The sequence below is a fragment of the Brachyhypopomus gauderio genome, unplaced genomic scaffold (assembly GCF_052324685.1).
Source record: "Brachyhypopomus gauderio isolate BG-103 unplaced genomic scaffold, BGAUD_0.2 sc69, whole genome shotgun sequence".
Classification (NCBI taxonomy): Eukaryota; Metazoa; Chordata; class Actinopteri; order Gymnotiformes; family Hypopomidae; genus Brachyhypopomus; species Brachyhypopomus gauderio.
Window position 1 is genome coordinate 1,796,154 of NW_027506890.1, and position 18,537 is coordinate 1,814,690.

Sequence of the window (18,537 nt, forward strand, 5' to 3'; positions counted from 1 at the left end):
ACAAAACACTTCAACAGGGTTCCGATGTTTGTGACAGTTCCCCTAGCCCCAAACTCTGTGTCAATTTTCTGACCACATAAAGGAGGCTTTCGAAAGGCTCCTTGGCCCTGGCTAAGTGCTGAGAGAAGGCTGGTGTGACTGGGGCCCTTGGCCGTGAGGGCCAGCCACAGGAGGACTGATGCACTCAGGGACTAGAGTTTGCACAGACAAGGCCCAAAATGCTCTGGGAGGATTACTGTTAATCTAATCTGCTCCTCCATGGCTGGCATGTCCGGCAGCCCCAGTCTGTCTGCAGTAGCACTACCCAGATCCCGTGGCTGATGCGTTCTCAGCTCAAGGCACAATGAACCCCATGTCCATTTTGAGCTACACGCTCCGGGGAGTGAGATTGTAAACAAGTCTGAAGATGGCAACGGATTTTCACTTTGTAAGGGTGCTCGAGATGTCCATAGACTGCAAGCGTTCTGTAAATTAGAAATGGGGGAAAGGGGAAATGTTTCTTTAAGGCAAAAGACACACACACACACACACACACACACACACACACACACACACACACACACACACACACACACAGACACACACACACACTCACAAATTCTAAATATGGCTCATGTCTTTCTGTCTCTGTTGTAAATGTCACCTTAAAGTCATAAAATCATAAATAAAAGGAAAGCAAATTATCTTTCTATGTATTCACAGAGATCACAGAAGCAGTTGCGCTTAGAAATTACCAACAAACAAGGTGACAAGGATTTAACAATTTAACACAGTATTGAATTGTATACTATATTTTCTACAATGCAGGAAGTCCTGCATTAAAATGCTTTTACTTTAACCAACATCCATTTTCTGAACAGGTTTAAATTTGACTTCCACAACCGGTTCAATAAATTCGATTTGTTTCCTGTGTGACTCAAATTACTTGACTCCAGTTCTGATAAATTCATGAATTCTGAACCGGTCCTATCCAGGGTGCATCTGGATCTCCTGACCCTCCAGCAGCTACAGGTCCAGACCCCTGAGACGTCTACTCCTCACTTCACTCTTCCAGCCCAGCACGAGAGGCGCATCAACCCACAAAGCCCTCAGCACTGTAGACACAGTCGCCGACACAGAGTCAGACATCATGTCCCTCCAATTAGAGGCTCCCAGTTCCCCTCATTCATCTTTATTGGTGATACATTAGCCGTCATTATCTAAAAGACATGGGATAATCTCTGTAATGATGCAGCTCAGGAGGGGGTGGCGGCTGTGCTGTGACTGGAATGGAAAGCGTCCGGCTGTTGGGTGAGCTGCTAGCAGCAGGTCTGATGTCGCCAGATGAGGAGGATGATGATGATGATGAGGGGGAGAGATGGATAAGAGGAGCAATGACACCGGCATTAGCAGGGAACATGGCAGCCATTAGGACTCGGCCAATCAAAACCAAGCACCTGGGCCAATCTGTGAGAGGAACAGGAGCTTGCACAGGTGTGTGTGTGTACAAGCACATCTGTGTGTGCGTGTGTGTGTGTGTGTTGGCTAGCTAAATATGGAGCCAAATGCCTGGCGTGCTCAGAACGTGCTGCCTCTGCCAGACTCTGAGGTATGGAGGGGACAGCAGGAACATTTAGAGACCATTAGAAATATGTTTTAAAATAAAGAGTCCAGTATGTTCAGGGAGCAGAGGCAGTCAGGGTCAGTCAAGGATGCAACTATTTGGTGCCTTCATCTTATATTGATAAACAACTTAGCAGGCAGGGACCCTCTCTTGTTTAATTGAACTGGTCTTAATTGCACTACTTTATTTTGTCCCTTAATTAGCACATCATGAATAATTAATTGGCCGTGAAGGCATCAGCCGGGTAATAAAAAAAGTGATAGCCCATGAAATGAACAGTGGCCTCAAAACAGGCCACGGTGGGGCACCATCAATTACTAATGTGAGCTGCCCTGAGACGCTCTGCTCAACTGACAGAGAGAACAGCTGCAAAACTATATTGTGTAAACCCTCCAAGCCCCTCCCCCACCACCAACCAACCAGCATCAAATATTTAGCAGGGTATCATTGCTGGTGAGCCTCCCGCTGGGGGGCCGCTGTGACGCAGCAGGGAAGCCATTGATCTTCCTTTAAATGAACAAATGGGTGCTGCCGAACTAGTGCTCAAACTCCAGGCCTGTTCAGTGCGCTTCGTCAGGGCTCTGGCGCCGACTCTCGCACCGGTTCTCGCGCCTGCACTATCGATCCGGCCGGGTAAGGGAGCCACGCCCACCAGTCGCCTCAGGCCCCTCCCCCTTCACACACAGCCTCTCTAAAGTATGAAAGACAGCCCGGACGTCTCTCGGCGGCGATTCTGCGGAGTGCGGACGCTTCGTTTGTCACAAGACGAGCCGCAAATGTGTGATTAGCAAAGAGGACCGTGTGATTTGTGATATGTGACATTTCTGAGGTAAACGACTGTAGGTGACGGCCGCCACAGCTGAGCAACATCATCTGTCTGCAGATTCTATGAAATACCTGTGCAGATATCCACCAAGCCACTAAACAGGTGAAGCCTGTAGGGTTTTAGTGCCAGACAGCAGTGTTCACGGGTGAAAATGGTGTTCGACTACACGCTTGTTCAGACAGGCCGACAGGGGCACGGCTGGCACATGAGTGCATTGTCATGACGACCATGGTCACCGAGTGGTCATGCAAGAGCACCTTCTCAAAGTGTGCAAAATGTGCTCAGGTGGGAGTTTAAAAGTCACCAAATTACTTTTACCAGCCCTTTTGATCTAGCATTCTAACATTTTTCAATATTACTTTTTTTTCTACTTTATTTTAAAAATCAAACTGACATACCAATCTAGTCTAGAAAAATCCAAACCCTTAAATATACCCTGTAGTTTTTGTTATAAAAAAGACCTTTTATAAACAGTCTATAGGTATATAAGTATTTTAGGTATATTTTATTATATTTTTTTAACTCTAGGATCTCTGGACGTTGTATCTACATTTTCAACGTAGAAAAACCGCATGGTTTGGTACAATCGCATTATTACTGATTCTTTACTGGCAAACAGTGGCAGTACAGCAAACAGCTGAGCGTCTACTACAGTGCCTACCAGTGCTGAAAAACAGCTGTTTCTCTTAATGTTGATTTGCCACAAGATAAAACGCACAACATCCATCTCTATACTCACACACACGCCCCTGACAAGGACTCTCACCAGCAGCGTCATCCCTGCATACGCCCCACCCCCATCCCCTGCCCCTGCATACGCCCCACCCCCATCCCCCGCCCCTGCATACGCCCCACCCCCATCCCCCGCCCCTGCATACGCCCCACCCCCATCCCCCGCCCCTGCATACGCCCCACCCCCATCCCCCGCCCCTGCATACGCCCCACCCCCATCCCCCGCCCCTGCATACGCCCCACCCCCATCCCCCGCCCCTACACATGGCAGGCACGTTAAAATGACAGCGGGCCAGTCAAGCAGGCAACCGGAGGGCGCCTCCACAGGGAAGGGCCGCGTGGGCCGATCTGATCAGCGGGTGCGGTGGAGGTCCGCGCTCCGCGTCTGACAGTGCGGCGCTCGCAGCTGGGCCAGCACGGCGGAGAGCCGGCGCCCGGCTAATGAAGTGACCCTGCAAACAAGACACACTGGTAACTAGGTAACCGCATCAGCACCTCAGCAAAGCCAGCCACGGCAGCCCCAGGTGGGCACGAGGACAGCGCTGACAGGCTGGATGGAGGAGTAGTTCAACACTGGTGGCAATGAAGAGTCACGTTGATGAGGCTCACTCTGTCTGCTTTTTATCTATCTCTCTCTCTTTATATATATATATATATATCATTGCAGTCCCTCCGACTCTCTGTTTCACCCTTAGTGTCTCCATCATCTGCTAACTCAATCTACTACAGAGACCCAGCATCACCCACCTCTATTACACACACTCAGGCCAAATAACAAAACGCCCCTACCAACCGAAGCCACTTTGTCTTTATGGGTTTGTGGTGTGCTGGCAATGGCGCCGGTGACAAAGACATGGCAACTGCTGTCTCCACAGTGGCGCTAGGTAGGCTGTTAAGATGTTGTTTACATTTTCTTACATATCTCCCCCTCGCACATGCGTGTACGCACACGCGCACCTGCCGAGAGGAGAAAGACAATTTAATAGCAGCAGCACAATGCGTTTTTCATTTAGCATCTTTAAAGAGTGTTGTTTTGTTTTTCACACAGCGAATGGAAAACCCGTGGCTGATTAGGTGAAGAAGGCGTGAAATTGTGATATTTGCGAGGATGAGGGTAGAAAATGGAAGCAGCGAAAAACCTTCAGGGCCTGGACTGCAGACACATTTTAAATAACGCTTTAATGGTGCATATTTTATACATTTTCTCAGGCTCCCCTATTTTCCCCCAAAACCACCACCACCACCACCACCACCATCACACACACACACACACACACACACACACACACACACACACGCACACACACACCATCTCTCAGTCTGCTGTATTAGGGCGTTGATTCTCTCTTCATTAACACACTCACAGTACTTTCGCCACGCTCCTCTGTGCACGCTTCGAAAAAATCAGCTGGAAAATAGGCGGGAGGTGGCCAGCGGCAGAGCCTGCTACGACGGTTCCTCTCACTTACACCCAACCTCCCCACACACACACACACACACACACACACACACACACACACACACACACCCATTTGTTTTCCTTCATCAGCATGATAAAGTCACCAATGATGAAGTCCTTGGACACAAACTATGCTAATTCATAGGGAGAGGCTATAATGAGGGCCGGAGTAGCGCTTTCTTCACAGCTGACTGTTTAGCCAACGCTCTGATACTGTTTTATAAATGATGTCCCTGTCAGACCCCACATCACTGCATATTGTTTATCTCTCTCTCCCTCCATCCCTCCCTCCCTCTCTCGCTCTTTTACTCTCGTCTCTCTAGTGTGTTCAAGTTAAGCAGCTGTGTTTGGTCCTGCTGGTGTACTGCTGCCCATGGCTGGGTCCAGTTAGCATGTCCAGGCACAGCAGGGCATCTGACCACTGCCAGCCATTCTTGAGCCTCCGGTGCCCAAGGAGGCTTTGCCCATGGACCCAGCGTGCACACACACACACACACACACACACACACACACACACACGCACAAAGCTAAGAAAACACTCAAGCAGGTGTCTCTGAACACAGAGTGAAAGCTGTATAACAGATGCAAATGATGTGTATAAATTAAGTAGTGATATGCATATGTATATCAGTGGCTCGTCATCCAACAGCAGCTTCACACGGAGCCCGTCTCCGCCGTACGCTCACATCCTGACAGTGAGATGAGAGTGAGAAGACGCTTGGAAGCGTATGTGGAAATTTCATAAAAGGGAGGCAAAAAAGGAAACAAAGGCCATTTTAGCGCGGCGCGTTGGGAAAGGGCGTTTCGCTTTGACTGGCTGCCAAGCGTGCAAATCACCAGATTGAGAGAAAATAAGGAGGACCTGAGTGAGCACCACCACATTAGCCCTGGCTGCCAGGATCAGGCGGACACGCAGGGGTGTGCATCTCCGCGAGCGTGCACGTGCGCGAGCGCTCCCGTGGAGAGATCCGTAGAAAAAGAGGCAGAGAATTAGCGGAGATATGGAGGTTGTCTTTCATCTCCGCCGTGGCCTGTGGCTTCACACATCTCCTCACAAGTCTCATGAATGTAATTGACCTTTCTTCCTATAATGGTGGCAATGATTTGGGTGAGGACGGAGAGTAAACAGAAACTGAGCAAAGTTAATTTTCCTGCAGCACAGTATCACCAGGACGTCTGCCGATATGAAAAGGGCATTCGAATCAATAGATTGACAATAGCCCCTCCGATGACGGCCGGGCACGGTTTTCGGGTTCCCTCTCCGCAAGCTGGCACACGCGACTCCGCCATCAGCCCAAAACGATTTTTCTTCTCCCCCCTCTTTCTCTCACTCCCCTCCTCCCCCCCCCCCTCTGTCTCTTTGTTTTGTCTTTTCTCCGGCCCTGCCTGCGGCGTGCGGTTTTCGGGCCGGGCCCCGCGGAGGAGCGAGGCGGGGCGGCGATGATTATTGAGCCGCGGAGGCCGGCGGGAAAGGTCAGTGGTTTGAAATGTCAGGCTTGGGTAGAGCCAGATGCACATCACACCGCTCAAGTGTCCAATTAAAGGGGGGATGGCGGGGTCCGGGGGGTGAAGTGCTCTTCACATGGAGGAGCTAATGAGGGGCTAGGAGCACAGGAGACCCCCTCTCCACGGGACAGAGCAGGAGCAGAACGGGGACGTGGGGAGCAGAGGCAGAGGGGAGCGGTGGGGAGCAGTGTGGAGGTGAGAGCTGAGAAAGGCGTGGGGGTTGGTGTGCGGGTGAGAGAACCCCAGAGATCTCCAAAGGCATAGGAAAGAACAACCACACGATCACTGACTGCCTGCATGTGAGCACACACACAGGGGCATTCAGATGAACGTAGATGCATGCTCACCGATACACACACATGCATACACATCCACACGCACACACGCACACACGCACACACACACACACACACACACACACACACACACACACAGGCTCCCCCAGAAAGAGAGTTCTCTGTAGCACGCAGGCTGAAGGTCAGCGTGTCCTGCGCGTTGCTGCCTTATCCGTCGGAGCCATCGCCGAACCTCCGAGCACCGGCTGTTTTCCATACAGCAGGAAAACAAGCTTCCCTCGCTCGGCACGGATAAACCGAGGTCAGAGGTCACCGTTGCCACTGCGTGCCGAATCCTAATAAGCGGGCCCGCTGGAGGAAAGTGGGGCGGGTTCTGCCTTCAGTGCAGACGTGCTCGGGTCACCTTATCAACAAGCGGTCAGGGCCGTCTCCTTCCACCGCCACCCGCAGCCTGTCTCTCTCTAACAGCTCAACGTTGGGCCGCTATCCGCGTGGGCGTGGCTACGCTCCAGGGGCGTGGCGAAGGCCGGTCTTCCTGCTCTGGGGTGAACAGATGCCACGTAATGTTGTGGGAATTAGCCCACTTTGCGTGGCTCCTATAAATGTTATTTTAATCAAAGTGCGATAGAGCGGGCAGATATTTTAGACATATGGGCACTGCGTTCCTCCAGACGTGCCCATCTGGCTCTGACGGAGCTCGGGCGCTCCAGCCTGCCGCCTCCCAGATGCTTCTAGAGCAGTGTGTAAGCTCCTTATAGGAGGTGGGGCGGCGGGGGGGAGCGGACAGATGTCCAGCCGTAGCCGTCCAGCAGGGAGAGGCGGGTCAGGGTGCTGGTGGAGAGGGGAGAGGGGTCTCCTCCTCACCAGTTGCGATTCTCAGTCGGAACACTGTGGTTTGCTCACAAACCCACCGGGCTCCGCGGCGGGTCAAACAGAGCCGCGCTTGGCGAGGAAGAACACAACAGCCTTGGAATGTAGGATTTGTGCGGCGCTGTGTGTGCTTAGCTACACACACACACACACACACACACACACACACACACACACACACACATCCAAAAAACACACAGGCATGCACAGATTCACTCATGCACGCTGTACTTACCCGGGTTGGTGATGGTGAGAAGGTCTAGTCTTCGTTGTTGCTGGAAAGGAATAAGAGTGAGGAAGAACTTAGTTGGAGATACAAGGAAAAAATTAAACACCTGCACAGTGTCCATGGATACAAAAACACCTTGTACAATGTACTCAACAAGTAAATATCAACAAGTTCTCAGACTTATTTTTACTTCAAACATGGCACTCTGTGTGTGTGTGTGTGTGTGTGTGTGTGTGTGTGTGTGTGTGTGTGTGTGTGTGTGTGTGTGTGTGTGTGTGTGTGTGTGTGTGTGTGTGTGTGTGTGTATTTGTGTGTGTGTATGTGTGTGTGTGTGTGTGTGTGTGTGTGTGTGTGTGTATTTGTGTGCGTGTGTGTGTGTGTGTGTTGCCACTGCTGGTGAGGGCTGGGTGGAGGCCTGCAGGTGGTGTGATGGAGGGTGTGTGGGTGTGTCATGTTTGTTTTCCGAGGGGCTAACAGTAGGGTTTGAAGGTGCTGCTCTCTCTCCCTCCTCTACCTCACACACACACACACACACACACACACACGTGCACCAACATGCACACACATGCAAGCACACACACGCACACACATGTGCACTCACACACGCACACACACACACGTGCACACACACACCAACATACACATGCATACTCACTCACACACAGACACACGAGTGCACACACACGCATGCACACACACACACAAGTTTTAAGATTTACCCTAATCAACACCTTTACTCTCTTTTCCTCTCAAACACACACACACACACACACACAGCCACACAAACAGACAAACTTTCTCTACTTTCACTACTTTCTCTTCTCTACCTCTATCACTTTGTTTTTCTGTGTGTCTCTCAGTATGTCTCTCTCTCTCACTCAGGAACTCTATGACGTATTGATAACTGACACTAATGCTTGGGAATGAGTGTGTGTGAGTGTGAGTGTGTGTGTTTGTATATGTGTATGTGTGTATGAGGGAGAGGGAGTGTGTGACACTCCTCTACATCTGTAAGTTATGTATTCGTGTGGTGCAGTGTATGCAGACAGTTTCCTGCTGAGTGTGTGACAAGGGCTACAGCAACTCACACAGGTCATACCCCAGATCAATAAGTACACAATCAAAGGCTAACGGCACCCTCATCACCATCCTGTGGCTTACGCACACAAATACACACACACACACACACACACACACACACACACACACACACACACACACACACACACACACACACACACACGCACACAAATACATACACACACACACGCACACAAATACACACACACACACACGCACACAAATACATACACACACACAAATACACACACAAATACAAACACACACACACACAAATACACACACACACAAATACACACACACATACACACACGCACACAAATACACACACACGCCACGCACACACACACACACACACACACACGCACACAAATACACACACACACACACACGCACACAAATACACACACACACACATGCACACAAATACATACACACACACACGCACACAAATACACACACACACACACGCACACAAATACACACACACACACACACACACAAATACACACACAAATACACACACATATACACACACGCACACAAATACACACACGCCACGCACACACACACACACACGCACACAAATACACACACACACACACACACACATACACACACACAAATACACACACACACACACACACACACACACACAAATACACACACACACACACAAATACACACACACACACACGCACACAAATACATACACACACACACACGCACACAAATACACACACACACACACACGCACACAAATACACACACACACACACACACACAAATACACACACACACACACACACACAAATACACACACAAATACACACACACACATATACACACACGCAGACAAATACACACACACACACCACGCACACACACACACACGCACACGCACACAAATACACACACACACACACACATACACACATACACACACGCACACAAATACACACACACACAGACACACACGGACACACACGCACACAAATACACACACGCACGCACACAAATACACACACACACACACACACACACACAAATACAAACACACACACAAATACACACGCGCACACACACACGCATGCACACACGCACACACACACATACAAATACACACACACACACAAATACACACACACACACACAAATACACATACACATTCACATACACACACACACAAATACACACACACACACGCACACAAATACATACACACACACACGCACACGCACACAAATACACACACACACGCACACAAATACACACACACACACAAATACACACACACACATATACACACACGCACACAAATACACATACACACGCCACGCACACACACACGCACACAAATACACACACACACACACACACACAAATACACACACACACACACGTACACACAAATGTGTTGCACCCACGCACACGTACACACAGCCAAAGTGACTTTACCTGACTGTCAGAAATTTAACCTGACTTTAGGAAACAGTTTGAACAGAAACATTGTTCACTTTAGTGTATCACACTAAAGAAACGGAGGCTCAGTTTGTATACAGCATGCAGTGCTGGGTGTGTCCAGCATCTGAGTGTGGTGACTCAGTGATGTCTGAGTGTGTGTGTGATGTGTTGAAGGAGACTGAACAGGTTATTGTAAGAGTGTGTACACACACATCCAACAGTGTTCTGTCCCCCGATTCTACAGTAATATTACTTGTATGAGTGGCTGCACACAAACTCTGTCTCTCTTAAATATGTCAATCAACAGAAAGAACACAACTGCTTTGGTCTTTGCTTCTATTTCAATAACTGTATATAGTAAAATATAAAAAAAAATACAGATAAGTTTAATGCAAGTTTTTTAATTACATTTGATGTAACAAAAAAGATTGTCTTTCACGATGCTGTTGCAGGTGGTTCAGATGAGAAAAAGTTCTGATTTATGCTAATTTTATTTAGCCGGACTTCTCATCTAGTTTCATGTACATGCTCTCAAATTCATGGCTCCCCCTGCTGGCCACTCTGCAGTCTGCACCTACCACAACACCAGTCAAACCCGCAGTGCAGAAATCAAAGGGATGCGCTCAGCTATTACATCACATCGGCTGTTAGCTGATCCACCACTGGCAAAAAAAAAAACTCCTGAAAATCTTACATTAATTTTACATAAGCATTAAAGGGTCAACATGAACGCAAAAGGTCTAAACACGCGTGCTCTACGACTACACTGCGCGGTGTTTTCCAGAAGAAAAGTGGAAAATTTGTCCTGATTCATGCTGCCTTCCTGACTCATACCCCCCCCCCCCCCCCCCCTCCCCCACCCTCCGGGCAAGGCCTGGAAGCAGGCGGAGCCCGCTGGGAGCAGCCTTCTCCTTCACGCCAATTAGAGGTTGTGGAGGCCAGTGGGGGCGGAGCCCACCCTGCTGGTCTCCACCCCGGCCCACCACAGAGCTCAGGCTGGCCCCAGTGCCGTGCGTCACCTACGGGGAAATCATGTGGGCCGCAGCCTCCTCCGGACCCCCCACCCCCCACAGCATCAGCCAGGGAGGGGCGAGTACTTGAGTCGCCTTCATCCAGAGGTCATCAATCAAATCAGAGTGAGAGAGAGAGAGAGAGAGAGAGAGAGAGAGAGAGAGAGAGAGAGAGAGCACTTTAGATATGAAACAAAACACGCACAGTTCTTGATGGTGGAAAAAGGTCAAGACGCCGACACATTAGGACACACAAACTCTTATACTTCCTTAAGTACATTCTTAAACTTCCTACTCACAATAACAATTTGCTTTTCACTTCACTAAGCTGATTTAAATGAAAAATCATATAATTACAGTTGGATTTTATCCATTAAGAAGGATTACCGCCCCGTTCCAAAAAAACCCACTCATGAGATGTGAGTGGAGGTGATCCTGCTGAGTACTCCATGACTTAAGTGGCTACGCTGGAAATATTCAGGGATAACATTCACCCCTCCAGCTGGCCTTGTATTCTCCTTGTTTCTCCTGAACCTTTTCTTTTAAACAGCTATACACAGTATGGTCACGACACAAAGCAAAGTTACAAGGTGAGAGGGAGAGGGAGAAAGAGAAGGGCGTGGTTTTCATTAACACTCAGTCAGGCACTGCAGCTGTGGCTAAACGCTTATACCCTTACGATGATAATAGATCTATGGTTAATTAGAGTATTACAGCACTTAGACTGCGTCACGCTCTCTCTCTCTCTCTCTCTCTCTCTCTCTCTCTCTCTCTCTCTCTCTCTCTCTCTCTCTCTCTCTCTCTCAAACAGTCATTCCTCAACCTGCAGAGATAAGATACTTAGTGTTTCCCAGGAACTGGTGGAGAGAGAGAGAGAGAGAGAGAGAGAGAGAGAGAGAGAGAGAGAGAGAGAGAGAGAGAGAGAGAGAGAGATGGAAAAAGAAAGAGACCATGGGGGAGGGAGAGATGGAATGAGAGAGCAAGAAAGGGAGAAACAGAGACAAGAGGGCAATCTTGAGCATGAAAAAGAGATTGCATTAATCTTTATCAAAAATGAGTTGCATACCACGAAGTGACCCTCCCAGCAAGAAAGTGAAGGAAAGTCGCAGAGTGAGGAGTGTCCTAGAGTGAGGAGTGTCCCAGAGTGGGGGGTGTCCTAGAGTGAGGAGTGTCCCAGAGTGGGGGGGTGTTCCAGAGTGGGGGGTGTCCCAGAGTGGGGGGTGTCCTAGAGTGAGGAGTGTCCCAGAGTGAGGTGTGTTTCAGAGTGGGGGGTGTCCCAGAGTGAGGAGTGTCCTAGAGTGCAGAAGTGTTCCAGAGTGAAAAGTGTCCCAGAGTGCAGGAGTGTCCCAGGGGAGGCGGGGGGGTCCCAGAGTTGGGGGTGTTCCAAAGATCTGCCCTTCCAGCACAGTGGCCTGGGTCACAGTTACACCATCACTGCTCAAACCACCTGATTCCAGCACAGTGGCCTGGGTCACAGTTACACCATCACTGCTCAAACCACCTGATTCCAGCACAGTGGCCTGGGTCACAGTTACACCATCACTGCTCAAACCACCTGATTCCAGCAGTGGCCTGGGTCACAGTTACACCATCACTGCTCAAACCACCTGATTCCAGCCCTTCATGTGATGCTCTTGTTTACCACACGCTATACCAGGGGTACTCAACTGGCGGACCGCGGTCCGGATCCGGACCCGAACGCAGTCCTGTCCGGACCCAATCTCATTCCTGATTAACTGGATACGGACCAAAACAAAACCGTAGCATTTATTTCAGGGCTATTGACAAAACACTCCGTCACGTGTGTTACGTTTGCCACCCCCGCTCAACAATTTACGTTCGCCACCCCGCTCAACAACAAGCCTGCCTGGTTGACGCTTCGCGAGCGGCGCGAGGGTCCGCGCGGCGAAAATGACGTAATCGCTGTGGCTCCGCGTGTGCGCGAGTGTCTCGCGCGCTGTCGGTTCGAGAGGTCGTGCACCTCTCGAATTTTGTAACTTCGCGCCGCGCTTCAGCGGAATGAACAAAGTCACGTTTTCAGGGTTCATACACCTTTATAAGGTGGAATTAAAGCACTTGTACGTCACTTTCAAGGTCCATTTCAATATTTCCCAGCATGTTAAACATAATTAAGTTAAATATTTATACATATACTCGAAATAATTCGCTTTTTATCACATTATTTAATGGTTGTTTATTTAAAAAACGCCCAATCTTCACGTCTTCACGTTCTCTCGTTTCGTCCTGGAATTACAAGAGGCTTGTATTTGTTAACCTAATACAAGAGAACTATTCATTCAGACAGCTATTTGTTGTGAAACCAAGTAGTTACAATTTCAAGCATTTTAAAGTACTTTAACCTAAATTCCAGCACTTTTCAAACCTGAAACATATAGCAACATTAAAATTGGTCAGGTAAATGTTCATTCCCCTGTTTTGAGGGGTGTTTCTACCACATATCGTTTCGGACAAAACGCCTATCGTTTCGGAGAACACTGCAGTGACGCTCGCGAAAGTATAAACGCCTCCACCGTTAGCGCACCGTCGTCCGTCCCCCCCCCCCCCCCCCCGTCAACAAGTTACGTTCGTCACTCCCGCCGCACCGGACCTCAGGGCACAGGTATCTGCCAAAATTGGACCGTGGACAAATTTAGTTGAGTACGCCTGCGCTATACGCTCATGAGCAACTCCACCCACCACCCCACCACCCCACCACCCCACACCCCACCACCCACCACCCCACCACCCCACCACCCACCACCCCACCACCCACCACCCACCACCCACCACCCCACCACCCCACCACCCACCACCCCACCACCCACCACCCCACCACCCACCACCCCACCACCCCACCACCCCACCCCCACCCCCCCACCACCCCACCACCCCACCACCCACCACCCCACCACCGATGGCGTAACAGCGGTGAGCCTGGAGGCCCCGCCCATACACGCATCATCTCCCCAAGCTCACGCCCACTCCTTGCGTCACCAGAGCAACTTTTCTCCTTGCGTTTGCTGGCCTACATTCACACCCGACGTGCAAATAGGCCAGACGTCTCAAACTTTCTCCATAAAATGCCATTAATCTTATTAGACTTATTAGATGGCGGTTTAATCTGGGCCGAGCCCAGACCCGCACGGCCGCGATTAAGACGCAGGGTGGTCAGCAGACGGAGGCAGGGAAGAGAAGAAGCCCTCGCCCGCAGAAGCATTCATTTACTAAAGCTCACTCCTTATGACCAAATTAAATATTCATGCACAATCTACCCCAAGCCCATTTGCAATATTTTCCCTGAATTTACTTTTTATATTTGCTGATGATTATCATGCATGCAGGCAAGTGTGTGTGTGTGTGTGTGTGTGTGTGTGTGTGTGTGTGTGTGTGTGTGTGTGTGTGTGTGTGTGTGTGGAGGGGGTGTTATTTAAAAACCCACCCAACAATTTGGAGTCTCATTCCACATTAATGTAAGGTCAATATTAAGAGATTAACCTGAGTCATTTCACCCCAGCTACCTATTTAAAAACACATACGGTAGCAGCTAGCAGGCTAAATGATATCTGTAGGGGTTTTGCTGGGATGGACGGAGGGAAGGTTACATTAGCATTGAGGGGGGCATGAGACAGGGTAAGTATACAAGGGCAGCATTGTGTGGGGGAAAAATCCTGACTTTACACTTTGTGACCTGGTGGAAAAAGGCATGAATTAATGACAGCGACAAAGACACCTTCCCTTCCAGAGACACGTCCCCCTTCCAGTGACACGTCTCCCTTCCAGAGACACGTCCCCCTTCCAGAGACACGTCCACCTTCCAGTGACACGTCCACCTTCCAGTGACACGTCTCCCTTCCAGAGACACGTCCACCTTCCAGTGACACGTCTCCCTTCCAGAGACACGTCTCCCTTCCAGAGACACGTCCACCTTCCAGTGACACGTCTCCCTTCCAGAGACACGTCTCCCTTCCAGAGACACGTCCACCTTCCAGTGACACGTCCACCTTCCAGTGACACGTCTCCCTTCCAGAGACACGTCCACCTTCCAGTGACACGTCTCCCTTCCAGAGACACGTCCCCCTTCCAGAGACACGTCCACCTTCCAGTGACACGTCTCCCTTCCAGAGACACGTCTCCCTTCCAGAGACACGTCCACCTTCCAGTGACACGTCCCCCTTCCAGAGACATGTCCCCCTTCCAGTGACACGTCTCCCTTCCAGAGACACGTCTCCCTTCCAGAGACACGTCCCCCTTCCAGTGACACGTCTCCCGTCCACGAACTGATGAGGTAAGGGAAACAAACTGCAAGCTATTCAGGACGCATGTACCTGTCCCAGCTCTGGGACTCACTGTGTTTGCCACCACCCTCCTCGGTCCTGTCTGACGTCAACAGTCCCTCTGAGGGAGATAGGGATGGAGAGAGAGAGAGAGAGAGAGAGAGAGAGAGAGAGAGAGAGAGAGAGAGAGAGAGAGAGAGAGAGAGAGAGAGAGAGAAAGTGAGTCAACATTCTGACTCACCTCATCTTAAGGTGGGAAACACCCCGCGAGGGTGACGCCTCGCCCTCACACACACACGCACACACACACACACACACACACACACACCCACACTCCCTCCTCACCTTCACACACACACATACACACAAACACACATGCAGGCACACATGGGAACAAACAAACAAACACACACACACACACACACACACACACACACACACACACACACACACACCTCGTTAATTTCCAGCACCACCCCTCCCTGCCGGGCTGACCTGCTCCCCTGTGTTGGGACTGCGGTTGGTGAGATGAGCTCACTGTGAGATCATGCTCTCGTGGGCTTCTCCCCTTACACATCTCTCTCTAGCAGCCTGCTGAGCTCACAGCGGTCAAACGGCCCAGAGCGCGGGGAACCGTCTCGTCTCCTGGACCCATTCCCTTCCAGCGCCACAATGACCACGCCAAACACAGATGACCCGCAAGCAAAAAACTAAATGACCACCCACATTACCAGTCAGCAGGCACAAGAAAGGCACGACAGTTCCCAAACACCCTGCAAAGAAGAGAAGACAAGCAGCAAGGCACTTCAGCGTGGTATATTTTTATGCAACTAGATCAAACTCTGAAATACTCAGCATAATTCAGGTGGAAATTGCAAGGAAGGTTTGCTGGGGCGTTTATGGGCGTAAAGAGACCTGCTAAAGTAAAGTCCAGGAAGAGGAAGAAGGCCAGAAGACATACGGGATGCATCCCGCCACGTGTTCACATTTGTCCTGCAGTTTTCTCATCTCCGAAAAAGGCGCAAGCAGACGGGGGGAGGACGAGGCCCGCGCCGCGTGACCGGAGGAAACCTCAGGGTAAAAATAACCTGACGGATCAAAGCGTCATTCCTTGGGAGAGCGGCCAGCCCTGGCGGAGTGGCTTTGTCTTCCAGGCCCCCTGCGCCTGGCACACACGGGCTGGAGCGGGGGGGGGGGGGGGGGGGACGGGACGCCCACAACCAATGCTGCATCGCCCCATTCAGCACTTAAAAGCCCCGATTGAATTTCATCTTGATTTCATTAAATATTCAGAAAGGCCAATTAGAAGGGCAGATCTGGCTGGGCGTGAGGACCCGTCTCCATCTCCGCTGGATGGGGCTAATTTAAGATGGTACTCCTAGCTGGGTGAACACACAAGGAACGGCATTCTCAGCTCTCTCTCACTCTCTCTGTCCCTTTCTCTCCTCCGTAATCTCCTTCTTACTCACTCACACACCTCTAAATAGAACAAGAGGGCAAGTATGAGCTATGTGATGTGCTAGAGCAGAGGGATCATTAGGCTCCAATCGGAACTGGACATAGCATATGCACACACACACACACACACACACACACACACACACACACACACACACATGCACGCACATGCACGCACACGCACACAGAGCCTCAAGAAAAGGATTTAACACTCACAGATTGATGGACCTTCAAACTAAGGTAGGTCAGACTGCAAGATGGGTGATAGATAGAGGATTATGGTATAAGGAAGAACGGAATAGATTGTGCAAATGGAAGGAGAGGTGGAAGGAAGGATGGGAGGAGGACAAAAGAATGGCAGGAGAGGCAGAAGGATGAGAGAAAAGATGAAAGGAGAAATGGTTTATTTTGTAAACACCACTGACTGAATGTGTGTTACGGCACGTAGAGCAGAGGGGCTGAGACCCAAATCTCACCTTGAAGGGTGTGTGGGGTGTTTGCGTCTGGGGAGGTGTGTTGCTGGATAGTTAGGGAACAAACAGTGTGTGGATGTGTGGAGTAAATTCAGTGGATGGTTATTTTACACTCCTCCTCATCAGGCCCTATGGATCTTCCCACTGGGGAACTCCATTACAAGCAAAAACAGCTCAGTTCACAGCCGATGTCGACACGGACTCTGACAGGACGGCAACGCGGAGGAGTCTTCCTCATCGCCCCGCCACGAGATCGATGACCTACCTCTGGATTCACACGATCAATCAATCGTGTTCTGACCCTGATAGCTCACCAATGGCCTGGCCCCGCTGGCGAAGAGGCCGGCCAGGCTCCCGTCTGTGGTGAGCTGAAGGGGTGAACTGGTATTTACACAACACACGGATCAATGCCTCCCAGCTGGGCGCACTTGGCCTGTGCAGTCATGCAGCAGGGGAGCAGTGCACTCTGGGACGGCACCGCAGCACCTGCTGCGACCACGGATGAACCCAGCGCACACCCAGCACCGGCTCCCCGAGGTGGGCTACCGTACAGAGACACCGTAAAGCTTCTGTAGACATTCGAGAACACATCTGAGTGTTGGGCTCAAACGACTTTTTTTCTCGAACGATTTTTGTTTATCTTTAGACAAAGTCACCTGTGTGAGTTAAAGTTTTTAACCAAATGTTTGAAAGACATGCTGTGACAACAGGAAAGTTTCTAAATAATTTCACAGAGTGCTACACTGTACACTGTACCCATACATACAATGATTAACGGGAGAAAGCGATCTGGCTAAATTAATCCAGGATAATCTGCTGAAGTACATGAGTAAATCTTTAATTTCAGATTTTTATGGACTGATAAGCAGTTTGGAGAAAAAATTGATTAGTAGAATGTCTGTTGTTCATTCCACTCTGGAAACATTACTGAAAGCAAAGTCTGGCAGTATCTTAGAGTCAACTTCAGAGTGAACTTCAGAGTCAGCTGTAGAAGTCAGATTCTGCTAGGCTCATTTTTATAAGCTGTTCACAGGAATACATTAAGTTATTGTTGTACACACACGCACTGAACTACTTCTCTCCACTGACTCCTCAGACACACACAGTACAACAACAACAGACTCCACATAGAACTGGTTGTCAAAATGTCAGTGCATATGAATGCAAGCATGTGTGTGTGTGTGTGTGTGTTCAGATTTTGAGGGTCACCCACAGGAGGACTAAAGGACATGAAGACTTAAGTAATTTCTTAATCA

At 49.9% G+C, this 18,537-nt stretch overlaps 1 protein-coding gene across 1 annotated transcript in view; it reads right to left on the bottom strand.

Annotated features, from left to right (window-relative positions):
- Positions 1 to 18,537, bottom strand: part of agbl4 (AGBL carboxypeptidase 4) — a 176,702-nt gene that overhangs the window by 43,439 nt on the left and 114,726 nt on the right. Inside the window, exon 4 of the mRNA XM_076989574.1 lies at positions 7,528 to 7,567. Coding sequence (XP_076845689.1) covers positions 7,528 to 7,567 — 40 coding nt within the window. The remainder of the gene's footprint in view (positions 1 to 7,527; positions 7,568 to 18,537) is intronic.